Source organism: Phalaenopsis equestris, unplaced genomic scaffold (assembly GCF_001263595.1).
Source record: "Phalaenopsis equestris unplaced genomic scaffold, ASM126359v1 Scaffold000818, whole genome shotgun sequence".
Classification (NCBI taxonomy): domain Eukaryota; kingdom Viridiplantae; phylum Streptophyta; class Magnoliopsida; order Asparagales; family Orchidaceae; genus Phalaenopsis; species Phalaenopsis equestris.
Window position 1 is genome coordinate 627,666 of NW_018165258.1, and position 25,188 is coordinate 652,853.

General features: G+C 38.8%; 1 protein-coding gene across 1 annotated transcript; it reads left to right on the top strand.

The window, feature by feature from the left end:
- Positions 1 to 306: 306 nt before the first annotated feature.
- Positions 307 to 24,289, top strand: LOC110031439 (glycine dehydrogenase (decarboxylating), mitochondrial-like). Its single transcript, XM_020734629.1, has 15 exons — positions 307 to 1,610; positions 1,697 to 1,942; positions 2,031 to 2,108; positions 2,197 to 2,297; positions 2,378 to 2,573; positions 2,654 to 2,779; positions 2,887 to 3,072; positions 3,277 to 3,390; positions 4,585 to 4,737; positions 21,924 to 22,112; positions 22,493 to 22,570; positions 22,653 to 22,778; positions 22,861 to 22,959; positions 23,766 to 23,883; positions 23,967 to 24,289. The coding sequence occupies exons 1-15, from the start codon at positions 441 to 443 to the stop codon at positions 24,059 to 24,061; spliced, it is 3,075 nt and encodes a 1,024-aa protein (XP_020590288.1). The 5' UTR covers positions 307 to 440; the 3' UTR covers positions 24,062 to 24,289.
- The last annotated feature ends 899 nt before the right edge of the window (positions 24,290 to 25,188 follow it).

Below are 25,188 nucleotides of genomic sequence, written 5' to 3' on the forward strand. Positions count from 1 at the left end.
TAATAATTTTTCCTTCAAAGCCACCTATCAAGTTGAGCTCAACCACTCATACATCGGTTAGGCTTGCTTTACACCTTCAACTCCGTTCAGATCTCCACATTTTTAACAAGCCCGATTCCGACCAGCCCACTAATACCCGCCTATCATAATATGACTAAGCTATACATCCAGCCACACACCCACCGCACCAACAGACACGCTTCACCAATCCAAGTCCCACTTGAAGCCCCGACCATTGATACTGAATCCTGGCCTTTCATTCGGCGCCACAATTCCCGCCTATATGTATATCCCGACTCCAACGTGCGTGCCCGCATTCCTCTAAAGTTTTCAACTCGGCAGCGCCTGGCGGCGACGGCCACGGGACGTGTTCCACGGGGTTTCCTCTCTCTCTCGCCTCCACATAATAACAGAGAGGGAGAGAGGAGAAGCGGACAGAGATGGAGCGCGCCCGCAGGCTCGCCAGCCGCGCCATCCTCAACCGTCTCATCGCCGGCGCCAAGCAATCCCCTCCCATCCCGTCCTTTCCTTCCGGCCATCTCTCCCCATTCTTCCTCCGTAGTCCTGCCCACCACCACTATGCCCCGACCCGACCTATCTCCATCGATGCTTTGCGTCCTAGCGACACCTTCCCTCGCCGACACAACTCCGCTCCACTTGACGACCAAACCCAGATGGCAGAATCCGTCGGTTATCCCTCTCTGGACGCCCTCATCGACGCCACCGTCCCCAAATCTATCCGCATATCTCCTATGGCCCTTCCCAAGTTCGACGCCGGCCTAACCGAGAGCCAGATGATCGCCCACATGAAGCGCTTAGCATCCCTGAATCGCGTCTTCAAATCCTTCATCGGCATGGGATATTATGGCACCCATGTCCCTCCTGTCATCCTCCGAAACATCATGGAGAACCCCGGTTGGTACACCCAGTACACCCCTTATCAGGCGGAGATTGCCCAAGGCCGCCTCGAATCCCTCCTCAATTACCAGACCATGATATCAGATCTTACCGCTCTACCAATGTCAAACGCCTCTCTCCTTGATGAAGGCACTGCTGCCGCGGAGGCTATGGCGATGTGCAACAACATTTCTCGTGGTAAGAAGAAGACTTTCCTCATCGCATCCAATTGCCATCCCCAAACCATTGATATTTGTCGCACTCGTGCTGCGGGCTTCGACCTCAAGGTCGAGGTGGTCCCCCTCCAATCTATCGATTACCGATCGGGCGACGTCTGTGGCGTGCTTGTACAGTATCCGGGCACTGAGGGGGAGGTGCTTGACTATACTGAGTTCGTCGGGAACGCTCACGCCCACGGGGTAAAGGTCGTCATGGCAACGGATCTGCTCGCCCTTACCGTTCTCAAGCCTCCCGGTGAACTTGGCGCCGACATCGTCATTGGATCCGCGCAGAGATTCGGCGTCCCTATGGGGTATGGAGGCCCCCACGCAGCCTTCCTTGCGACGTCGCAGGAATACAAGAGAATGATGCCCGGAAGGATTATTGGTGTGAGCTTAGACACCACTGGAAAACCGGCTCTCCGGATGGCGATGCAGACTCGTGAGCAGCACATTCGCAGGGATAAAGCTACCAGTAACATTTGTACTGCTCAGGTGAACTCTGCTCATTTTAATCTGTTTCGATACAATTTTAAATAAAAAGTTAGTTTAGTTGAATTGGTTTAATTTTGCGGCCATAGGCGTTGCTCGCCAACATGGCTGCAATGTATGCAGTTTACCATGGCCCTGAAGGGCTGAAAGCTATTGCGGATAGAGTTCATGGACTTGCCGGGGTTTTCGCTCATGGATTGAAGAAGCTCGGCACGGTCGATGTTCAAGAATCTCCTTTCTTTGATACTGTGAAAATTAAATGCACCGATGCTAAAGCCATTGCAGATGCTGCTTACAAAAAGGAGATGAATTTGAGGATTGTAGATTCTAACACAGTAAGTGATTTGATTGTAAGATAATGGTTACGATTTGTTTTTTGCAGTAGGATGCCTTATCTTATGTACATTGTATTGAAAAACTCAGATAACAGTGTCCTTTGATGAGACTTCAGTCCTTGATGACGTGAATAAGCTGTTTGAAGCTTTTGCTGGTGGAAAGCCGGTTAGCATCATGTGGATGATTATTTGCTGTCCTTCTGCCTTAAATCTTTTTTAAACCGTTCAATTGCTTACGCTTGCGAAATTCCCAGGTAAACTTCACTGCTGAATCTATTGCTCCAGAGGTTCAGACTGCAATCCCGCAGGGTCTTGTAAGAGACAGTCCGTATCTGACGCATCCAATCTTCAATTCGTATGGGCCTGCCACCTGAGGTTTTACTTGTTGACTGTCTTGGATGTTTTGGTATTCATCTCTTTCTTCATTCTCTCTAGGTACCACACAGAACATGAACTGCTCCGTTACTTGCATAGGCTCCAGGCAAAGGATCTTTCACTATGCCACAGCATGATTCCACTTGGTTCTTGTACTATGAAGTTGAATGCAACCACAGAGATGATGCCTGTCACTTGGCCTGAATTTGCAAATATTCATCCATTTGCCCCAGTTGAACAGGCTTTAGGTTATCAGGTAGGATATAGTTTCAGTTACTGCAATCCACTTTAGGAAATATGTATTTTAAGACTACCTGTCATGTATTCCCCTTGCAGGAAATGTTCAAAGACTTAGGTGAGCTCTTGTGTACAATTACAGGCTTTGATTCTTTCTCCTTGCAACCAAATGCTGGCGCTGCTGGAGAATATGCAGGACTAATGGTTATCCGTGCTTACCATTTGGTAGGCGATGTTATTTATCTTCAAGACTAAGAGTAATTGTCTTACTGGAATGCAGAGTTGAGCTTTGAAAATTAGGTTACCTACTGATTTGTTTGGTTGGAATGCAGTCAAGAGGAGATAGTCATCGCAATGTCTGCATTATACCTGTCTCAGCTCATGGAACAAATCCTGCTAGTGCAGCTATGTGCGGAATGAAAATTGTTTCTGTTGGAACTGATTCGAAGGGAAACATCAACATTGAGGAAGTAAGAAAGGCTGCTGAAGCCCACAGGAATGACTTAGCTGCTTTGATGGTATGGATGTTCAATTTTAGAATTTTTAAATTTCTTTGTTATCTGCAAACCAAGACTTACTTCCACTCCAAAATATAAGCATATTGGATCTTAACACTTCAGTTGGTTTATAGCCATTTTTCATTGCCATAATAATAGTATTAAAATTTTTTAAGTTGACATAATCTCCATAACAATGAAATTGATGTTCTGGTTGGTGCTCAGGTTACCTATCCTTCAACGCATGGAGTCTATGAGGAAGGCATTGATGAAATTTGCAAAATAATCCATGACAATGGAGGTCAAGTCTATATGGATGGTGCTAACATGAATGCTCAGGTTTGGCCATATGAACTCACCAACTCTAGGAAAAGCCTGTTAATAGTAATCCTCATTTCTTGTTTTTAATCATCATTAATTTTCTTATGATCACTTGAAATTGTTTACTTATTTAATCTGCTGAGATGAACTCATGAAGAATTCTTTAATTTTTTTGAATATCACCATAATGATTAGATTATGATGAATTGTTATGTTTTTGCATTTTTTACTACGATTTGAAAATGGTTTAATAAATCTGCGTAAAATGGGAAAGAGGCATTCAAGAAATGACAATGATAGGTGGATGGTTAGAGTTTAAGTTATTTAAAATAAGGTGATGCAAAATAGACTTAGATGATTCACGTGCTTTTGGTGGAAGGCAGATGTACTAAAAAGGTATGTAGATATAGTTGATAGGATTAGATGAATAAAAATTGATACATCAAATGTAATATTGCCAAAGTTGTGAAAAAAACTAGCGGAAAAATGGGTTTCCGCCTCATGTAGCTTTTATCAACAATGACTGGATAAGGAGAATTCATAAAGTCATATCAAGTAACTCTCGTTAGCAATGGGTGGAGAAGGAGCATTCACAAAGCCTATTCTAAGATTGTGGGATGAGACTAATGAGGATGCTGTTTTTCTTAGAAACCTATTTCATTAATCCATAACGGGAAATGTTTAAAGAAAAAAGTGATTAATTTCTTAACGTTTTTTTTTTTCATCAGTATGTTGTCTCTAAAATGTATAATTTCAGTATTTTGGAACATTTTTATTTGTTTTTGATGTCGAAAAAGTTTATTCTAGTTTTGGAAGTTTGCGAGTTACTAGTGAATTTTAGAGTCTGAATTACTTGAAATCCTTTTTAGCGTCATTTTAATTGGTTTTAGAAGTATTTGATGTAAATAATTGGCAATTACGAATAACCTAATTTTTAAACTTTATTATAGAAAAAATTCTCAATGATTTTATTGCATCTTTGTACCTCAATGACTTGGATTGTCCTAGATTGACTGAAACTGTATGCTATTGTGTTTGAAGGATTGCGTATAAAATAAAGTTAGCGTGGAAATTCAAATATTTTGATTTTGTTTGTGCTTCATTTTATACTGACAGAGAATAGTCATCATCATTTGACTTTCCATGTGTACCCTTTTTTTCTTGGGCACACTGAAAATCACATTACAAATGAAGCCTTCATATTTCATGCAGGTTGGATTAACAAGCCCAGGTTGGATTGGAGCAGATGTTTGCCATCTAAATCTCCACAAAACTTTCTGCATTCCACATGGAGGAGGGGGGCCTGGCATGGGACCCATTGGAGTGAAGAAACACTTGGCACCATTTTTACCTTCACATCCTGTGGTAAGCTGTTCTAAAATTAATCTGAGGCCTAAAAGTTGATCGAAGGGATAAAATATCCTAAGTAGAATCCCTTTTATAGTTTTAGATTTTTCATCTCTGATTCCCTTCTACATGATTCTTCCATATTTGAATGCATTTGCATGTATTTGCCATGTGCCACAGTTTTCACACTCAAAATATTATTTCATGCTCTACTCTTTTTGCAAATTGCTGGCAATTATTCTTTTCTTTTGCATGATAGTTTTTTATTTGCATGTTTTTGCAATTTAGGTGGATGATTGACATTTTTTTGTTGCCACTCTTGTAAGTTAAGAGTGTTAATATGTTGTTAGGAGTACTTCTATAATGATAAAAATCGAGATAATGTAACCTTATGTATTATTGTTGACGTCATTGTAATGACAAATAGGCAAGAGTGGGCTACCACGTCATCACACTTAATTGACAAACCATAATTTAACTCGATTGTAATGAAAAGCAAAGGAGCACTAAGATTTTAACCTTAAGTGATGCATCACATGTTTACCTCATTATGGTGAAAAATAAGGGTTTACTAAGTCAAATCTAAGATAGATTTGCTACAGAGAGGAGAAGATAATTGGTGGATGATATGATATGAAAATAGGAAAAATTTCTTTTTCTAAGAAATTAAATATAAAGGGGAAAAATCCAAGGATATTGGCCCATCCAGTAAGCTTGTAAGTTATTATATATGGGAAAGGTGCTATTAGAAATTGTGTTAGTAGCATATAAAGGGTTAAATAATAAAATTGAAGTCAATATGGTTAGTGAAAAAAAGATTTATATTATAATGATCATCACTAAAGTGATTATGAATATGGTTAACACTCATGCTCCTCTTGAGTTATATTAGAAATATTTTAGAAATAAATGTTTCAAAAAAATTGTTGAACTACTTCAACATGTCCAATTGATGAAAAGATAGTTATCGGAGTTAAGTTTTGTGGCGTATAGGGTATGGTAGGTTGAGATTTGAGAGGATTCATGGTTGTTATGCAATAGGAGATAGAAATATATTGGGAGAAGATATACTTTGGTTTTGTAGTAGCTTATGATTTTCTAATAGTGAGCAATTGCTTTTGAAAATGAGACAAACAGGCAAATTGATTACTCATAAAAGTGGAGTAATGTAATCATAAATCTATTTTTTCTTAGAAGAAAATATTTTTTTTTTGTAATGATTGTAAAGTGTTTCTAGAAGAAAACTTGACCGTATAACATTTATTAATATATATCTTAGTCTTATAAAGAAAACAATGAAAAAATTCCTAAGGATGTGGAATTTCTAAGAAATGAAATTATTCATCTTTGAAAATAGATTGCTAAGAGACGCAATTGAGATTTTTAGTAGAGCAAAACTTAATGTGAGATAAGATGGGCAGTTCTATTGAGAGGCTTGCTACAAAAATTCTTTGAGAGTATATCAAAATATCATATATTGGTAAGGATATTTGATGGGTGGAGTGATGTACAAAAGACTAATAAGAAATATACACTTTTTAAGAAATTATACCATTGAGGTTAAGTATTGCATGAAGGATACAAGTCTTGTAATTAAGATAGTTAAGCAAAAAAATTGTGATTTTTTATGATTTATATATTTGAACTTATAATAAAGGAGAAAAGAAATTTTTATAATATATGAAGAGATGAGAGGTTTAGGGGTTTAAATCAAAATAGATGGTTCACTGAGTGAAAATAATAGGATCTAAATATAAACACATTAGGAAATATGAAAATTTGACAATGATAAATTACTAAACAAGATATTTAATGAAGAAATTATTTGAGAAGAGACTATTGAACATTATGTAAAATATCTTGTAGCTTATCTTAGAAATTAAAGTGTTAGCACTGAAAAATTATATATAAAAATAATGCCTGTTAAGATTTGGAGTGATAGGGAATCTTATGGCATTTCAATTTACATATTTTTTCAATGGAATTTTGAAGGCTAAGATAATGCCAAATGATTTGTGAAAAAATTTTTTGCACCAATTTTAATAGTGAAGATGTAAGATTATGCTGATAATGTAGAAGCCAAGCTTATTGTTGGGACTGAGAAACTGGATTCAATTGATTCACAACCAAATCACACCGCAGAAAAACATACCGATTCTAGAGATTTGGAACAAAAATTGAACATAAGCGCACAACACAAGAAATTCCGAAAAGCGCACAAGAATTACAACAACAAGAAGTTTTTATCCCACTATGTAGGGTTCGCTACATGAATCATTCTTCTCCATTGAGTTCTATTAAGTGTCATATTATCATTTAATTCTAATAGATTAATATCATTTTTTATACAAGATGCCCGAGTCTTTTTAGATCTAGCTATGTCTTTCTTAACATAAATCGAATCTAAAAATCTCTCTTCAAATGGTCGACATTTAATGTGACCAAATCATCTAAGGCGACTCTCTAGTCTTTTCCGACACTGGAGCTACATTAGCCCTATCACGTATATATTCATTTCGCATTTTGTCTCTAAGTGTCAAGCCACTCATGCATCCACCTAAGATTTCTCATCTCAGCAACACTTAATTTTGTTTTATGCTTCTCTTTTAGTGGCTAGCATTTTGCATCATAGAGCATTGCAGGTCTCACCACCATCCTATAAAATATTCCTTTCAGTCTAAGTTGTACATTTCTGTCTCCCAATAGGCCCGATGCATTAATCCAATTCAGCTAACCAACTTGAATTCTACTAATAACATGCCCGTCTATATGATCTTTACTATGAACAATAGACTCGAGATATCTAAAACATTCTCATTTTTTAATGATTTTATCACCCATAATTAAAACTTTTCAACTAGAGCTTCTACGACTAAAATTACATTAAATGTATTCAGTTTTAGATCTACTCAAAGGAAAGCCTTTAGACTCCAGCGTAGACCTCCATAATTCAAGTTTTTCTTGCACTCTTTCTCTAGTCTTATCCCCAAGAAGGATCATACACCAAGCTTCTACTACTAAAATTACATTCCATGTATTCAGTTTTAGATATACTCAAACGAAAGCCTTTAAACTCCAGCGTAGACCTCCATAATTCAAGTTTTTCTTGCATTCTTTCTCTAGTCTTATCCCCTCGAAGGATATCATCAGTGAAAAACATACACCAAGCTTCTACTACTAAAATTACATTCTATGTATTCAGTTTTAGATATACTCAAACGAAAGCCTTTAGACTCCAACGTAGACCTCCATAGCTAAAGCAAAATGATAGGGCTTAAAGCTGACCCCTAATGTTACCTAACTGAAACAGGAAAATACTTGGTCAATCCTCCTTTTGTTTGAACACAGGTAACAACTTTAGTATACATATCTTTAATGACTTAAATATAAGTCCTATCAACACATTTTTTCTCTAGAACTCTCCAAAGGATTTCTCTGGGAGCCTTATCGTAATCTTTTTCTAAATTAATAAAAATCATATGTAAATCCTCCTTATTCTCTCTGTACTTTTCCATCAAACCTCTTCCATCAAACCTCTCAACCATCAAACCTCTCAATAAATGTATAGCTTCCATAGTAGACCTGCCCAACATAAATCCAAACTTTGATTATGAGAAATCTTTGTATCGCGTCTTAACCTATGTTCAATTCCCCTCTCCCATAATTTTAAAGTATGACACAACTTAATTCCTCTATGGTTTGCACACTCATGTGCATCTCTTTTATTTTTAAGAATGAGAACCAAAATAATCTTCCTTCACTCGTCAGACATAAAGAGTTTAGTAAGCCAAGAAACTCCCAAATCTCCTAAATATTTCCATACTTCAATTAGGATATCATCAAGTTCTACTGATTTTTTACCCTTAATTTTATTTAAGTCCCACTCGACTTCTTTTTTACTAATGCGAAAAAACTGAGAGCAAGAAAAAATTAAGGAGCCTCACCACACAAAAAATTTCTATGAAATGAGAGAAATGTGCATATTACAACACACTCAGAGTTCCTCTCTACAAGCTTGGAAATCACGAACGCTTCTCTCTCAATTGTACAATAAAAACTGTAAAAATCTAACCCAGAACTCATTGTGCCTCTCGCTTTGTCCCGATCTGTTACACGCATTGCCAAGCGATGCCTTCCTTGTTTAAAAGTCGAGGACATAAATTCCATCCAAAAGATAAATTGTACCTGGCACTAAAGTGCCACTCCTGGGCGCTGCCTTTTCATGCGCTCTATTTGGAGTTGTTCTTCAGGGAATTTGATCACTCGCCTCAGTTTCGAAATTCCGAATGCTCTGTTTTTGAATCTGGAAACAACCATCCCATGGTGCAATTGCGCCCATTCAGGGCGTTGGATTTTTCAATTCTCGATTCACTAGGCGCCTAGGAGCCTCTATTAGCACCGGAGTGCCACTCTTGGGCACTGGACTGCCCTATGTAGCCATTGGACTTCCTAGGGCATTTCTGCTACCATGCTATCAGACTATTTACATATTAGCAATCTTTTATTTGGAGATTGATTGCACCCAATTTCTTTCCTCTTGATCCGCACCTCCATATTTGTATCATATTCATAGTACTGTTGTGTGGCTCACTTTCCGTCTCAACCCTTCTGAATTCTCATTGATGCCAAACATAATTTCATTATCTCAATTGTCACCATCTTAGTTAACATATTTGCAGGATCTTTAATTGTTCACTTTTTTCCAAAAATAGCTGCCCATCTTTTAGAATAAAATGAATAATTTGATATTTCAGCTAAATATTCTTGGCGTTGGCATGAAAAGTGACAATCTTAGCTAGATGAATAACACTCACACTGTCACTATAAAACTTTATAATTTCTTATTCCTTGCCATAAAGTTATCCAATCAAATCATCTCCTTACTAGCTTCAACGATAATAATGTATTCGGCTTATATAGTTGAAAGGGCAATAACCTTCTGCAATATTGAAACCCAACTCGCCACTGTTTTCTCCAAAATAAATGTATATTCTATTGTACTTCTTCTACCATCTATATTTTTTGCCAGATATACATCTACATATCCCTATAGATCAATTCCTAGAATTTCAAAATAAAGTGTTTTGTTGCTTGTTCCCCTCAAGTATTCTAGAATCCACTTCACCGCCACCCAATAAGATTTGCCTGGATTTTCCATGTACCTGCTGACTACTTCCACAACATGTGTAATATCTGGTCTTGTACACAGCATCATTTACATCTAACTTCCAACAACTAAAGTATAAGGGTTCTTCCCATCATTGTTTGCTCTGTTTAAACATAGTCGATAGTTCCTTAGATAGTTTTACTTGACTATCTAAGGGGGTGTAAAATGGTGTTGCTTCACTCATGTCGAGCCTTAGTATGACATGCTCACATAATCTGCATAAGACAACTTCACTGTATATGCACTCATGTCCCTATTAATTCTCATAATGAGGATTATTTTGGTTGGATCTAAATCCTTCATCTCATTCTCTTGATAATTGTTCATTCAAGTCTTGATTTTCTCCATATTTACTCATGCAATCAATATGCCATCAATATATAAAAGAAGCAAGATATAACAATCACAAAATTTTTGATGAAGTAAAAATGGTTAGCTTGGCACTTCATATGCCCACTGTCTGACATGAACTTATCCAACCTCTTGTACACCACTATCTCAGGGCTTACATCAAACAATAAAGACTCTTATTTAACCTTCAGACCATGCCTTCTTTCTATGGGACCTCATAACTGTAATTGCACCATATAAAATTTTTTCTAGATCATGTAAGAAAGTTATTCTTACATCAAACTTTTCTAGATGTAGATCTTTTTCTGCTACCATAATCATCACAAATTTGACAGTTTTCATCTTTACTGCTTAACATATATCTGTGTAGTTCACTTCTTCTGCTGAAACCCTTTAACAACAAATCTTGCCTTATAGCGCTTGCTACCATCTGACTCTACTTATAGAACCACTTGTTCTGCAGTGTGCTTTTGCTATCTAATAATTTTGTGAAATTCTAATTTTGATTTGACCTTATTGATTGCATCTCATTATCCATGACAAACTCCCACCTACTTGAATTTTCAACTTGAGTAGACTCTATATAGCACTCTGGTTCACCACTTCCATTTATCGAAAGATAATATAATGAACGAGAATACCTCTATACTGGTCGTGTCACTCTGTTAGACTTCCTGACTTCAGTAGTAGGTGTATGTGGAACTTCCCGTGCTGAATCAAATTGAATACCTCTTTTTTTCATCTTCATGATCAGTAATATTTTCAATCTCAACATATTTGAAGGAGTCTTCTGGAGTAGATGACGGACAATTTTGAGTTCTCTTTCTGTCATTTTATATCTCCATTTCATTGAATATTACATCCCTTGTTATGATTACCTTTTGATTGTAACAGTCACATAATTTGTACCCAAATTCATCTGAGTTATCTCTAAAGAAAGTGCACTAGACAAATTTTGAGTAAATTTTACTTCTTTCTCTTGACTTAACATAAACATATGTTGAATAAACAAATACATTCAGGTGAGATAGATCTACTTTTTTTTCACTCTAGCTTTTTTCATTCAAAGGTACGGCCGACTACGATTTATTTGATAAACAACAATGTTCATTACTTCTGCCTAGAGCTACTTTGTCATGTCTGCATGCAACCTCATACTCCTGACACACTCTGTGATAGTTTTATTCATGTGCTCAACCACACCATTTCGCTGTGGTGTCTTTAGAATAGTGAACTAAAGCTTGATCTCTTCTGAAGCACAATATTGACTCCTAAACCTCTGATCACAATACCCGTCATTATTATCTGATATGAGACATTTCAACCTCAAGTCTATCTCATTTTCTATCAAAGCCTTCCACTTTTTAAACCCCAACATATTTATGCTTTAAGAAGTAATCCCATATATTTATGATGTGATCATCTATAAAAATGACAAAATAATGAGAACCTTTAATAGACTAAATTGAGCAGGACACCATACATTAGTATGCACTAATTTCAACTTTCTTATTTTCATAATTGAGCCATTTTTGGAAAAAGAAACTTTCTTTTGTTTACCATATACACAATTTTTATAAAAAATTAGATCTATAGGTTTTAAAACTTGAAGATTGTTCTTAGAAAGTAGGGAATTTGTATTTTTCTTGCTTATATGACCATGGCTGTGGTGTCAACGGCCTACATCAACCTTTATTCCAGCCACATCAACCTTTATTCCAACCACATCAAGTAAAGTGTGACTTCAATGTTGTTCCGTGCTATCACCATTGCTCTTGGTCACTTCCCACGAATTACTCATGAAAGTAGTTACGTACCCTAATCTTGCAAGCAAGCTCACCGAGATCGAATTTCTCTTCAAATTTGGAATATGTTTAACTTCACTGAGTTTCCAAATTGCTTCATCAATCTGATATCAATATCACATTTTCCTACAATACTGCAAGTCTTGTTATTTCCCAAATACACCTTTCATGGGTCACTCTAATTGTAATTTTAAACCTCCTTTTTGGGGGAAAGTATGAAAAGAGGGATCTGAAAATACTATCCAATATTTAGTACTATTTAGGTGTAAAACTAGGGAGTCATTTTAAATTTCTCATGTGGAGATATTTGCAGTGAGATTTTTGTCTTGACCTATACCACTAGCCTTCTTTGAAGCTTTATAATCCTTGAAATGTCACTTCTTACAGTAGTTCCAACATTCACCTTTGCCATTTCCTCTTCCTTACCCCCAACTTTTCTTTCCTGGTTATGAATTTGTCTCTGCTTGTACTCCTATCCTAATTTCTTCCTTTGTTTTCAACATTCAATGCAGAATTTAAAGTTTCACTGATCGCCCTCTTGCGAACATCTTCATACAGTAGTAACCCAATGATGTTATCAAAATTTAACTTCATATTACTTGATTTCAAGGTCTGACCCGGGGCTTAGAATCAATGAAGATGGAAATATACAGTCGAACGGTGAGAATTAAATTTTCGATATTCATTCTCTAGAAATAACATTTTACAAATGAAATAGCTACTAATCAATTAAAACAATATATTTAAAATTACTTCGTTATTGGTTGTCCACGTCTTATATATATATTTTTCCTTCTATCGCTCATCTTTTAATCATTTAAAATTTATATGAAGAGTTAGTTTAAAAATAAAATTAAGTTAAACAAATCAATTAATACTTGTACTCCTCAAATATAGTAATACAATGGAAAAAAAATATAATATGCATCATAGTTAATTTTTTTAATAAATCAATGTAAAAATTTGATGTTATTCAAAGAGTCTTATTATATCAATAGCATATCATATCATCTTATATTTTTATAATCGTCACATGGACACCATCTAAAAATTGTGTCAATTAAGATACATCAATATCAATAATTTTTTTCATATACATGCACAGATACCTTAGTGTTTCCATACTAGTAACATCAAAAGCTAACTCCATCATGTCAATCCTGCACATACAAACAGTCAACATAAACATATCATTCACGTGCTCTTTGGAGGGCTGCTTGGCGATGAATTAGCGAGACAAGCAAAAGAGACCAATGTTCCTGGACGGTCTGGTTCGGCTTAGGCTTCATTGCGTCAAGAAGGCAACCTCCCTCGTGATGCCTAGCTGGGGCAGTTGGAAGAGGAGTTAACTGCGTTCCAGACTCGTGAAGCTGTTCAAGAGGAATTGATGTCCTTGAAGGCGGAGTTAGCTTCGATCTGGGAGGAAATTTTGGTCTCCCAATTGTACGCTGAAATGAACAGAGTAGATATTCTTAGGATAGGGGGAGAACTAATATTCTAGTGGTTGTCTCAGCTGGGGTGTCCCAGCTGAGGCAAGGACTGATAATTTTGTGAAGTTTTTTCTTTCCAGATAAATGATTGTAAACGGGTGAAACGAATTTCAATAGACTTTATTTCGTTTATATATATATATTTATTTATTTATTTATTTATTTATGTATGTATATATGCATGTATGTATATGCTTGCTATGTGTTTAATTTAATCCCTTCCCGCACTTTTATATGGCAAAAAGACTGTATTGATCTTGCGGCATTTAAGTTTCTACTGTATGTTTTAAGTTTTTTGAAAAGAACTTTCGGCTCGCCATGCTTCTTCTCTTCCCTTTTGCGTGACTTTTCTCCTCTCCCTTTCTATTCGCAACATCTCCCAAGTTCTTCTCAGAGCTTTTCAGCATAAATTTGTCAGGAGTGTCGTCGATCATTTCGGAGAGTCAAGCGACAACACTATTCTAGTCATTTGCCTTTGGGCTGTATGTTGTTCTCGAGCAGCTATAAAGCGGGAGGCATCTGTAGGCAACTACGTTGATGGCTTAGCTGTGTACGTTGACCAGTTCAGATATGGACTGAGGCTGTTGTTCTGCAGCGAGATGAGGTCCGTCCTTAACAGCTACGATATTATCCCCGCGTAGATCATACGAAATTCAATCGCTTTAATAATTAATTTTTTTTTCTACCTCTGGCGGGTTGAGAACCCATGGTCGATTGAGCTGTTTTACTTTTTTTTTTTTCAAGATCGATTGGGATGGCTATGCTGTTTTTTTGTCCGACCCTATCTTGGTGATAGAAGTCGAGAACAAAATAAAGGATTACCGGTCCAAATTCGTGATTGCCATGCATCGACAAGGTTGGGGAATTTCTGTCGATAAGGCCGAAGAAGTTGCCATACCAAATTCACGTTTACGCCGATATGATCTAGAGTGATCTCTCTGTATTTTAATATACAGATCGGGATGTTGTGACAATGCTTTATGGCCCCGGATTTTTTGGGACATGACCAAAGGTGTATGGGAAGAGTCAGAAGAGAGAAGAACAGGATTGAAGCAACAATGGTGAAGTCTGGGGAGAAGAAACCTAGGCCGAAGAAGCCTCTGGAGAGTGAGGACCTTGCTGCTCGGCTGAGGATGCCTTTGGAAAAGCCTAGTGCCGGTAAGAAAAATTATTTTTATTCTATTATTTTTTATTTTTTTTATTTTTTGATCTCGTTGAAGCGGTGTAGAGACCTCAAGTGCATTTCATGAGACTCTGTCTGAGGTATCGGGATCTCAAGAATTGTGCTCTAGAGAAGTGGATCCCCAGGACCATCCGATCGAGAAGAAGGGGGTACAGGCGTTGCCTCTATCGACCCGTGGGAGAGGGCCGCTGTGCAATGCATGTCTTCCCTGCGGGTGATTCCAGCCTCTGAAGGCAACGTAAGCTTTTAGTTCGCACTTCGGGAGAGTCGACCCAGACCTGAAGGGGAAAAGGCACGTGAACGAGCAATCATCAAAATGAAATGTTTCCCCCTGGGTGGATCTCCTGGATGGACGGTGAGAACAATCTTTTTGGGAGCTTGGGTGCAAGGATTTAACGGACACCCAGAGAGATTGGTTCACCGGCCTTCCTCCTTGGCAGACGACCAACCTTTCTAGCTACCTGTCAGAGGTGATGCGGCCTGACAACTTGAATTCGATCTTGGCAGGTATGATCTATACCGACATGTGCGAGATTTCTCTCATTATCAAGCAAAGGCCTTGATTCACAAGGAGAAGAAGAGGAAGGCGGCCTGCCAGATGGTGGCTTAGATATCAGAAGGTAAGAGACAGGCTGAATTGGAGCTTTTGTGCTTGCAGAAAAAGTAAAAGCTTGGGAGGCTAGGGTTGAAGAGTTTGAACAAAGCGTCGCTGCCCTGACTGTCAAAAAATAAAGACCTGGAGGTGAAGATATTTGAAATGATTTCGAGGGAGGATCATGTAGTGGCGCTCTTAGAGCAGATCTAGATCAGTCTTGCCATGGCCGCTGAGCTCTTTTTGAAAGTCGGCCAGGTGGATCCTAATGGTGCGACGTGGATAATTTTGCTTTCCTCTTCGTCAATTCTGATGAAGATGATGAGGCGAATAAGCTCGAGGGAGATGGAGTCGACAATGGTTGCGGACCTGCAACCATCTACTGTTTCTGTACCTATCTTGTTTGCTTTTTTTTGTTGTTTTGGATCATTTTGGTACTGTCCGGCTTTGTTGGGTTGTCAGACAATTTTGTACTCAGAGGAAAACCATGTAATATATATTTTTAAATAAATGAAAAAAATTTTCTCATTCATTATTTGTCTTATTTATTTCTTTCTTTTTATGGGTTAGACATTTCTAACTGAAAGGGCTCATGGATCGTGAATGAATGGTTCGGATTGGTGGCAAATTTAGCGTCACAACTAGTTACCTTTAACTGCATTCCGGACAGACAATCTTGCCTTCAAGTTGCAGTTTCTGAAGTTTGGTTGGACCGAGTTATCACGTCGTTGCGGTTTATTGGTTTTCGATTTGCGTTGAGCCGGGCAATATTGGCGCTATGACTGACAGTTTTCAGTATTTAGGCGAGGTCGGGTGATCTTAGCACCGCAGTCTAGTGGTCTTCGATATGTGCTCTGCAGAGCGATTTTCATGCCACGGCTGATAGTCTCAGTATTTAGGTGAGACCTGCTGATCTTGGCGCCATGGTTTGCCGGTCTTCATTTTGTGCTCAGCCGACCAATCTTGGCGTCATTGCTGGCAGACTTTAATATTTAGATGAAATCGAGTGATATTGGCATTGCAATATGCCTGTCTTCAATTTGTGCTCAATAGAGCGGTCTTGATGTCACTGCTAGCAATCTTCAGTATTTAGGAGACCTTGGCGTCGCGACCCGTTGTTTTTCCATCTCTCGAGTTTTTCGGAGACATTGTTGATTCTCTGGTTTTTTTTTGGTTATTGAGCATTTTTCTAACATGAAAGTTTTGGATTCCGAGTTAAACACGTTTTTGGCAGAATATTGGAAGAAAATCTTAAATTTCTAACATACTGAGGGAATAGTCCTTCATTTAAAACTATTTATGTACAGGGTACAATAGTTGATTCATGGACAAAATTTTTTGAGGTCGTCCACGCTTTAAGTCCGGGGGACCTCATTCCCCATGTGGATCTTCAACTTGTACACCTTGGGTCTCACTTGGATGTCGATAATGTAAGGCTCGCTCCACTTTTGGTCCAGCTTTTTGACTGCTTGTCCTAGTGATGTGTGGTCAACTTCTTTAGCACCAGGTCTTCGGGAGAATATTTTTTCTCAGACATGCTGGTTGTAGTATCGGGCGGCTCTCTTCTTGACTTCTTCTTACAGCAAGGTCGATTGTCTCAAGCTTCTTCTACAAGGTTGAGCACGAGCATTGTTCCCTCATTATTCAGCTCCAGTCATTTTGTGTGATTTTCGTTGAACGTCGTAGCTGCAAGGACTCTTTAGATATGGTTGTACTCGACCGACAACATGACCTCCATTCTGTGCGAGAGAATAAATGGCATTTGATCGGTCAGGGTTAGTAGAGTTTTGCGAGCGACCCATAAAATGAACGGGAGGACCTCCTACCAGCTGCCTTCTGCACTTTCTACCTTTTTTCTTATTAAGTTGAGGATAATTATATTGGTCTTCTTGGCCTGGCCGTTGGTTCATGGATGATGAACCGAAGCGAATTTGAGGCCTATTTCCTGGTCGAGGAAAAACTTCTGAACTTTTTTTGTCCGTGAATTTTGTCTCTTTATCCGTGATGATTATTAGTGGTAGGTGATAACGAAAGATCAAGTCGGTTCAGAAAAGTACTGAACAATATTAGTAGTAATCCGGGCTAGAGTTTTAAATTTAATTCATTTCAAAAAGTAATTGACTGCCACTAAGAGAAAACACGCTATCCTTTGAAAGGTGGGGATGGTCCCAAAATATCCAGACTCCATATGGTGAAGGGCCACAGGCTGGTGATCGGTTGTAATTTGTGACTCGGATGATGCTGTAGCGGACCGTATCTTTGGCATTGTTCACAGCTTCTAGGGATGGCTTCGACATCCTTAAGTAACGTCGGGCAAAAACGTCCCTATCACTGGGCTCGATGCACCAACGTCGTCCCTTCAAAATGGTTCTCGTATTCTAAGTAGTGAACATCCCGCAGGATGTCCTCTGTCTCGCTTTCCCTTACGCACCTTAGATACACTGACGCTGTTGATTTTTGGAGGAGCGTTTTTTCTATTTGTTGCATTTGAATCTCTTAGGTTTGTGATCTATTCCGTGATATCCCATTTCTAAATATTTGACGTATGGGTCTACCTAGCTTTTTCCCTGCTTTCCCTCTATCGCCATGGCCTCGGGCTCTTCGATGACTGGTTGGCTGAGTACCTGTGGTTCTCAATTCTCTAGGTACACACTTCTGGATAACAAGTCGACCACTTGATTTTTTTCCTGCCGATGTGTTTGATTCGAAACTGCACAAATTTCTAGATTTCAACCTTAGCTATGTTAACATACTACATCGTTGTTTCATCTCTTGCTTCAAATTTCCCATTTATCTAGTTTACCACAAACTGTGAGTCAGATTTTACAACGAGGACCCAGGCTCCCATCTCGTAAGTCAGGCGCTAGCCGACAATTTGAACTTTTTATTCCCCAGCCAGCGTGGTCACCAAGTTCCTTGTCTTTTGCTTGAATGGTCGGATTGTAGGGCTCACGTAAAACCAATGATAGGTTAGCATCAGCCTGTATCCCAGACATCTCCGCGGCGGATCGGATGAATACATCACGGTGGTCCCGAAGTGTTCGAATTAGCAGCTACCAGTGCTCTACGTCAAAACTGTCACTTATTAGAAAAGATTTATCGGGTTCATTCTTGCCGATTGGGATCTCTTGGGTGGCCTCACTGGTCTCGAGGCCGCCCTCCTTTCGGTTCTACAAGTCGAACGACCCTTGATCCACTCTTCCGACTGTCCGAAGGTAGCAGACTCAAGACTGTTTCAAATCTCCATTGAGAATAATTATTTCTTCTAGGAACTTTAATGCAACATGGTAGGTGGATACGACGACTCTGAAGCGGTCAGCATCGGGCGACCAAAAATGGCGTTGTAAGTTTGGAGTGAATCTATTATTTGGAAATCTTCTATCTCAGTGAACTGCTTCTCTCCTTCATCTCAGGTGACCGCCAATGGCATTATGACCAACACCTTTCTTTCGCCTGAAAAACCAAAAAGTGGGCTGGTTGGTGCTGTCAATCGGTTGCTCGAAGGTTAAGCTTATCGAACACTGATTTGAATAAAATGGTCACGAAGTTGCTAGTGTCGATGAGAATACTCCTGACTTGGAAGTTACCAATTATTCTCGTAACAACAATAGCTTTGTCGTAGGGGTTTCCCCGTTGGGGAAGATCGTCGTCTGTGAATGTTATGGGAGGACAACCAACTCTCCTTTGCATGGATGCGAGGTTGCATAACTCACTTGTCCTGGTCCTCTTTTGGGAGCTCCGCCGAGGGGCATCTGTTCTTCCGAGGATAGTCGGGACTATCCTAGCGAGATGGACGATGTTCGTCTGGATGGGTCTGGGTGGGGCTTCCTTTGTTGGTGCTTTCTCATGTTTCTGACTTGAGTGTCCCTTGGTCGCAAACTCTTTCGGCTTTTCTGCCTTGATCAACTCCTTGTTAAGACTCCTATTGTGTCTACATTCCTCCGTGTCGTGGTTGTGTTCCTGATGACATTTACAATACTTCCTCGCATCCTGGAGAAAACTCCGACTATAATCGGCGCGGGTTCCTTGAAATATTTTGTCCTGAATGGCGTCCATGAATTTCGCCATTGCCACTCTCAAAGGGGTAGCTTGCAAGCCATCATAATCTTCGTGTGACTGTTCATAACTTTGCGCGACCTCTCATAGTACCGTGCTGGTCGTGGGTCTCGATTCCTCGCCCGACCACCTTGATGGTTGTACCGTCCAGTCCTTCAGTTGTCGCGAGAACTGATTGTCTTCGAAACGACGCCAAACGGGTGGTCTGTGTTCCTCCCTTGGCTTCGACCCGCCACCCAAGGGAGTTCTCTTCTGGACACGGCTCCCTTCTGGTTCTTGCTTAGGGGTACTTTTCTCTGCTAACATATGTTTGTTAACTCCTTCCAATTGCTCGGCCAAATCTTGGGGTTCGTTAATGTTGAGGTTGTAGGAAAATCTCTCGGACCTCAAGGCTTGTTTCAAGGCAGCCACGACTGCGTTGACTTTGAGGTCTTTCACCTCCAACAATATCCTCTGGAAGCGTGCAATGAATGCATGCGGACTTTCTTGCTCGCCTTGCTTGAGTTGCCACAAGGACTGCACACTCTTGGTGAGTTTCTGGGCGCTAGCAAACTGCTATAAGAACAATCTCTTGAAAACAACAAAATTGCTGATGCTCCTGGCCGGAAGCCATGAAACCACTTCAAGGTTGACGACCCCAAAGTGGTGAAAAATAGACACTTGAACGAGTTAGAGATTTTGAGCAAACACACGACCGACTCGAATGCAGTGATATGGTTGATGGGGTTTGACCGCCCCTTGTAAGCTTCTAAAGCAGGTAATTTGATTTTCTTTGGGAGCTCCGCTCCATACACCTTGAGGGAGAATGGATTATTCGGGTGAAGCAATGCCTCGGTGCTCCTTAACTGTTGTCTTTTCACCCGTGTAAATCCCGCGCTGTCTTGATACTGTGAGTCGCCTGCTTCGTTAGGACCGTTGTTCGCCCTCTTGCCGTTGTGCGCCGGCGCCACCTTCTGTGACTAGTTCTATTCTTGTGGAGCCCGATTTCTTACAGGGCAGTGAGGGCCCTCAAAATTTCGATGATCTAGCCTGACTCCTGCTCCATGATCTAAGTTCTCATCTCCTACATTCCTCTCTGCGTTCCTTGATATCGTCTCTTGGAGGATCCACTTTTACTATTACTCTTTGTTTGGTCACTCTTTTCTCTCTGTGCTCGCTTTGCTCCTCTTTTTGTTGACAACATGAATTCATACTCACCGCACCTTTTAGGATGTTGAGTTCAAATTTGTCTGGGAGACACCTAAGGAATAGAGCACCAAAGGATGAGAGAGGGAGATCAATAGAGCAGTAATGAACAGTAAATTTGCGTAACTTTTATTCATGAAATAGATCCCCTATTTATTGGAATGAATCATTATACAATTACACCCTATACCCCCATGGTATGTAGGTACGACGGGGTAATTTCAGACTATTTATAAATATTGCCCGTGGGTCCCAAATATATGTTGTGCGACAATCAAGCTAGGTGGTAGTCAGGTTGGGCAACTCTCCATGCGATTGTTGGGTCGTGCGACCATCAAGCCGGGCATCTACTTGCTTAGGGTTCATGTCAACCTCTCCGGAACTAGACAAGACATTTTTACGTTCTTTGCCTATTCGGGCTGGAAGGCGCCAGGTTCATCTGATTGGATGGTCAGATGAGTTCTTCAGAGGATGATCTACCCTTTATCCTTCTTAGGCGCACTGTTTTCCCGATACGCTGGGGGCTGGCTGGTTGAGCGTATAGTTTTAAACCATCCTTCGTAGGTCTCGAGGGGCTACTTCATCATATTCGCCATCTGCAAGTTGTCTTTGCGATTCGTGCGGACATATTTTCGATATACAATATTTTTCCTTAGGTTTCTAAAATTTTTAGATATTTCTATTTTTTAATACAATTGGAGTAATTATTTCTATTGATATTTTTTAATTGATTTACTGTTATTTAGCTTCATTTTGACATGTATGAATAAAACAATACGTTAGATTGTCATTCATGTAGTAATATCTGTTGCACCATGAAATAAAAGAATGTTATATTATTCAAGTGCTTAACATTACATTCCGGGTTAGTTTCATTTGCCATTTTTTGTATTTTTCATAATTGTCATTAAGGGGTAAATTTCTAATTCCTGCGTATGTACTTGCTGGCTGCTGCTTGATCTACCTTACAATCTCAGTAAATGTTGATGTTTGTGCAACCACAAGGTGATATTGTCAGAGAATCTTTACATGTTAACTCTGATTTAAATTATTCTGCAAACTAAAAATGCATCATATGGTATAAAATATTACTATGTTAGCTTCTAAACTATAGGAAATTCTTCACAGACCTTTATTTTGTTTATCTAGTGAAGCACAGTACTATGCCTAACAAACCTTCTAAACTATAGGTAAATCTTCACATGCCTTTATTTTGTTTATCTTGTTATGATACAAGTATTGAAAACTCTATTGAATCTCAACACGTTTATATTTATTTATTTTTATTCTTCTTTCTTGCACAATTGTTGATATGCTCTTATTGTCGAATTAAAGGCATTACTCAGATTTCATCTGCTTTCCTTTTATGAAATAGGTGCCAACTGGTGGCATACCAGCCCCAGAGAAGGTCCAGCCACTTGGAACAATTTCTGCAGCTCCCTGGGGTTCTGCACTTATATTGCCCATTTCTTATACATACATTGCCATGATGGGATCCAGCGGACTTACAGATGCATCAAAGATAGCAATTCTAAATGCAAACTACATGGCAAAACGTCTAGAGGTACTTTCTGATTTTTCTATCCTGTCATCCCGTAACTATGTTTCATGCAAGTTTTGAAACTTTTGCATTTTTAGCAAGTGTATGGAGATTATTTTTAAATCAAATCGCATAATCCAAAAATAAAAAAAGGGATAATTACATATAGTGCATCTAACATTGTCTAATTATACAATATCTTTACTCAATATAATCTTGTATCTATAAAATTGGCACGCCGTTCTGCTTATTTTGATGCATCCGCAAAAGTTGGCACGCCCTCTGCTTGTGGTTGTCGCTTTGTGCCCCTTCAATGGATTGGATCAACTTTACTCTGCAGTTAGTTTATATGTATATTTGGTTTGCAAACAATCAATTTCTTAGCAGAAAATCTTATGCTGCAGAATCATTACCCCATTCTCTTCCGTGGTGTTAATGGAACTGTTGCTCATGAGTTCATTGTGGATTTGAGAGGATTTAAGGTAGCTGGTTAAGCTAAAGACCTTTCCCTATTTGGATCTTCCTTCCTTTTAATATTCTTAGCTTAAATCTGTTCCACTGCAGCAAACTGCAGGCATAGAAGCGGAAGATGTGGCTAAGCGCCTAATAGATTATGGATTTCATGGACCAACCATGTCATGGCCCGTTCCTGGAACACTTATGATTGAACCCACCGAAAGTGAAAGCAAAGTACTGTCTCTAGAAGTGAATTTTTCTTATTTCATTGTCCTTGACTATCATTTAAAAATAATACCTTTGATTCCTCCTGCAGGCGGAGCTAGATAGGTTTTGTGATGCTCTTATATCCATCAGAGAAGAAATTCGAGAGATCGAGAATGGTAAAGCTGACATCAACAACAATGTCCTGAAGGTAAATTCATGAGTTATTTGTTATGCTTAGTTCTTCTCATCTTCATCCTATTTTAAAAGGCATATCATAAACACTTTTGTAGGCCTTTTGAATCCTATCCCCCAGATTCTTTAAAGTTTAGTAATTAAGGCATCCATCCAAAGGCTCAATTGCTTGCTTGTAGATAGGAAATGTGAGTTTGAAAATGATAAATGTCATTTTTTTCATTCAATTTTTGTTTTAATGACATCTTCAAATATTGGATGGGATTCATGGAGCTTAAAATTAATGCTAGGTTCTTTTATATCCTCTTGATTGATGGATTTATCGACTTGTTTTATTACTCTAAATAGCTAAATACTCCCTAAGCATATTTTCAATTGAAAGAAATAAATTAGAAGAAAATGAAATAAAAGATGTTAGGAATTGATTTGGAACCTGCTTCGCCTCAATTGTTCCGTTGAGGACACGCACAGCAAAAAGGAAAAAAATATTTTTCCTTCTTCTGTGATTAAAAGGAGATTGCTTTTTTTTTTTTAATCTTCATAAAGATGTAGTGCTATTTATCTTCATAAAGATGTAGTGCTAATCAGAATCATGAATGGATAAATTTTCTCCCAAATTTTCACTCGGGTTGAATACAGAATTGTTAATTAAAAATTAATTTTCAAATAGGTATATTCAATTACTTATAAATTGTATTAGAATCAAATGATTTTTAATCTAATAGTACAATTCATTTAAACCCAAGATACTTTTACTGACCTTCTATCATTCATTCAAGTGTAAATATATCATTAAAAGAACAACACTAATTTTACATGCAGGGAGCTCCTCATCCACCTTCCTTGCTAATGGGTGACACATGGACAAAGCCGTACACGAGGGAGTATGCTGCTTACCCTGCTGCTTGGCTCCGAGGAGCCAAGTTCTGGCCTACCACAGGTAATTTGTACTTGATATCTGTTGTCACCTATCAAGCGGTTAAACGCCATCACTAATGCAATTCCTTGTATTTTATTCATCAGGTCGTGTGGATAATGTATATGGTGATCGCAACCTCATCTGCACACTTCTTTCTGTTTCACAAATCGCGGAGGAGCAAGCAGCTGCTACAGCTTAAACTATGTAACATCCTCTTCCCTGGCAGATGGTTTGTCTAAAACCGTAGACATATATTAATTTGTAGGAGTATTCACTCTCCTATATTCCTACAGTGAATGCCAACAGCATTGCTTTCTGTAGCCTACTTGATCTTCATTCCAGTCTTTTAAATTACTCCCAGTGAAATACGATTTATTAAAGTACTTGTAATATATCTTCAAGAATATGATTTCTTCTTCTTCTTTTTTCTTAAGAATTGAAATAGTCTAATTTAAAAATGCAAAGATGGTTTTTACTGTTTATGGGAATTTTCTTTTAATTAGAATGCATGTTGTGGTTTACGCAAAAAATTTTAGTCCACCTTTATTGAATCCAAATTTGTCATCTGAACCATACTTGGAGCGTAGAGCAGGAGAAAGGGAGGGAGGGAGGGCTGGCTGCGGCACTACTTGTTCCTCTGGGGCAAACAATGGTATTCCTGAGCTATTGTGACTCTTTTTATATCATTAAAAGTAAAGGTTACAAAATAAGGGTCTAAGAGCCCCTAATACATGAAAGGTCCCCCATATTTATAGAGGATATGAGGGCTGCACATACAAATTACATTTATGCTTTTGTTTGAGTGGGCGTTATGCATGATATTATGTTCTTTGTGTGTATCGGAGTCTGTCGCACGACAACCCTTCGGTCAGCTGGGTTTGCATGTGGTCGGCTGGCAGCCCTTTAGTCATCTGGATGGCCTTTAGTCGATTGTTAAGCCTTCGATTAGATAGGCTTGCCTTTAGTTGGCTGGTAGCCCATCATTTGATTAGATGGCTTTTGGTACAGATAGGTCCCTTCACGATCAACATGGGCACATTTTTAGTGTACATATTAAATTCTTCAATTTTTTTATTTCTTGGAGGTGAAACTACAATAAGAATGATATAATTTTTAAGATAAAAAGAAAAATGTGATAATATTTACAATTACTAATGATACTTCCTTGCTTTCATTTAATGTATTTATTTGCTCTATTTTACTAGATCCGAGGTACTCTCTGAGGCTATCGGTTGACTATTTTAGTGTTTGGTTGGTGGCAACCCTTGGTTGACCAAGCTGACCTTTGGTCGGCCGATCTGACATTCGGTCAGTCTCATCTGTCAC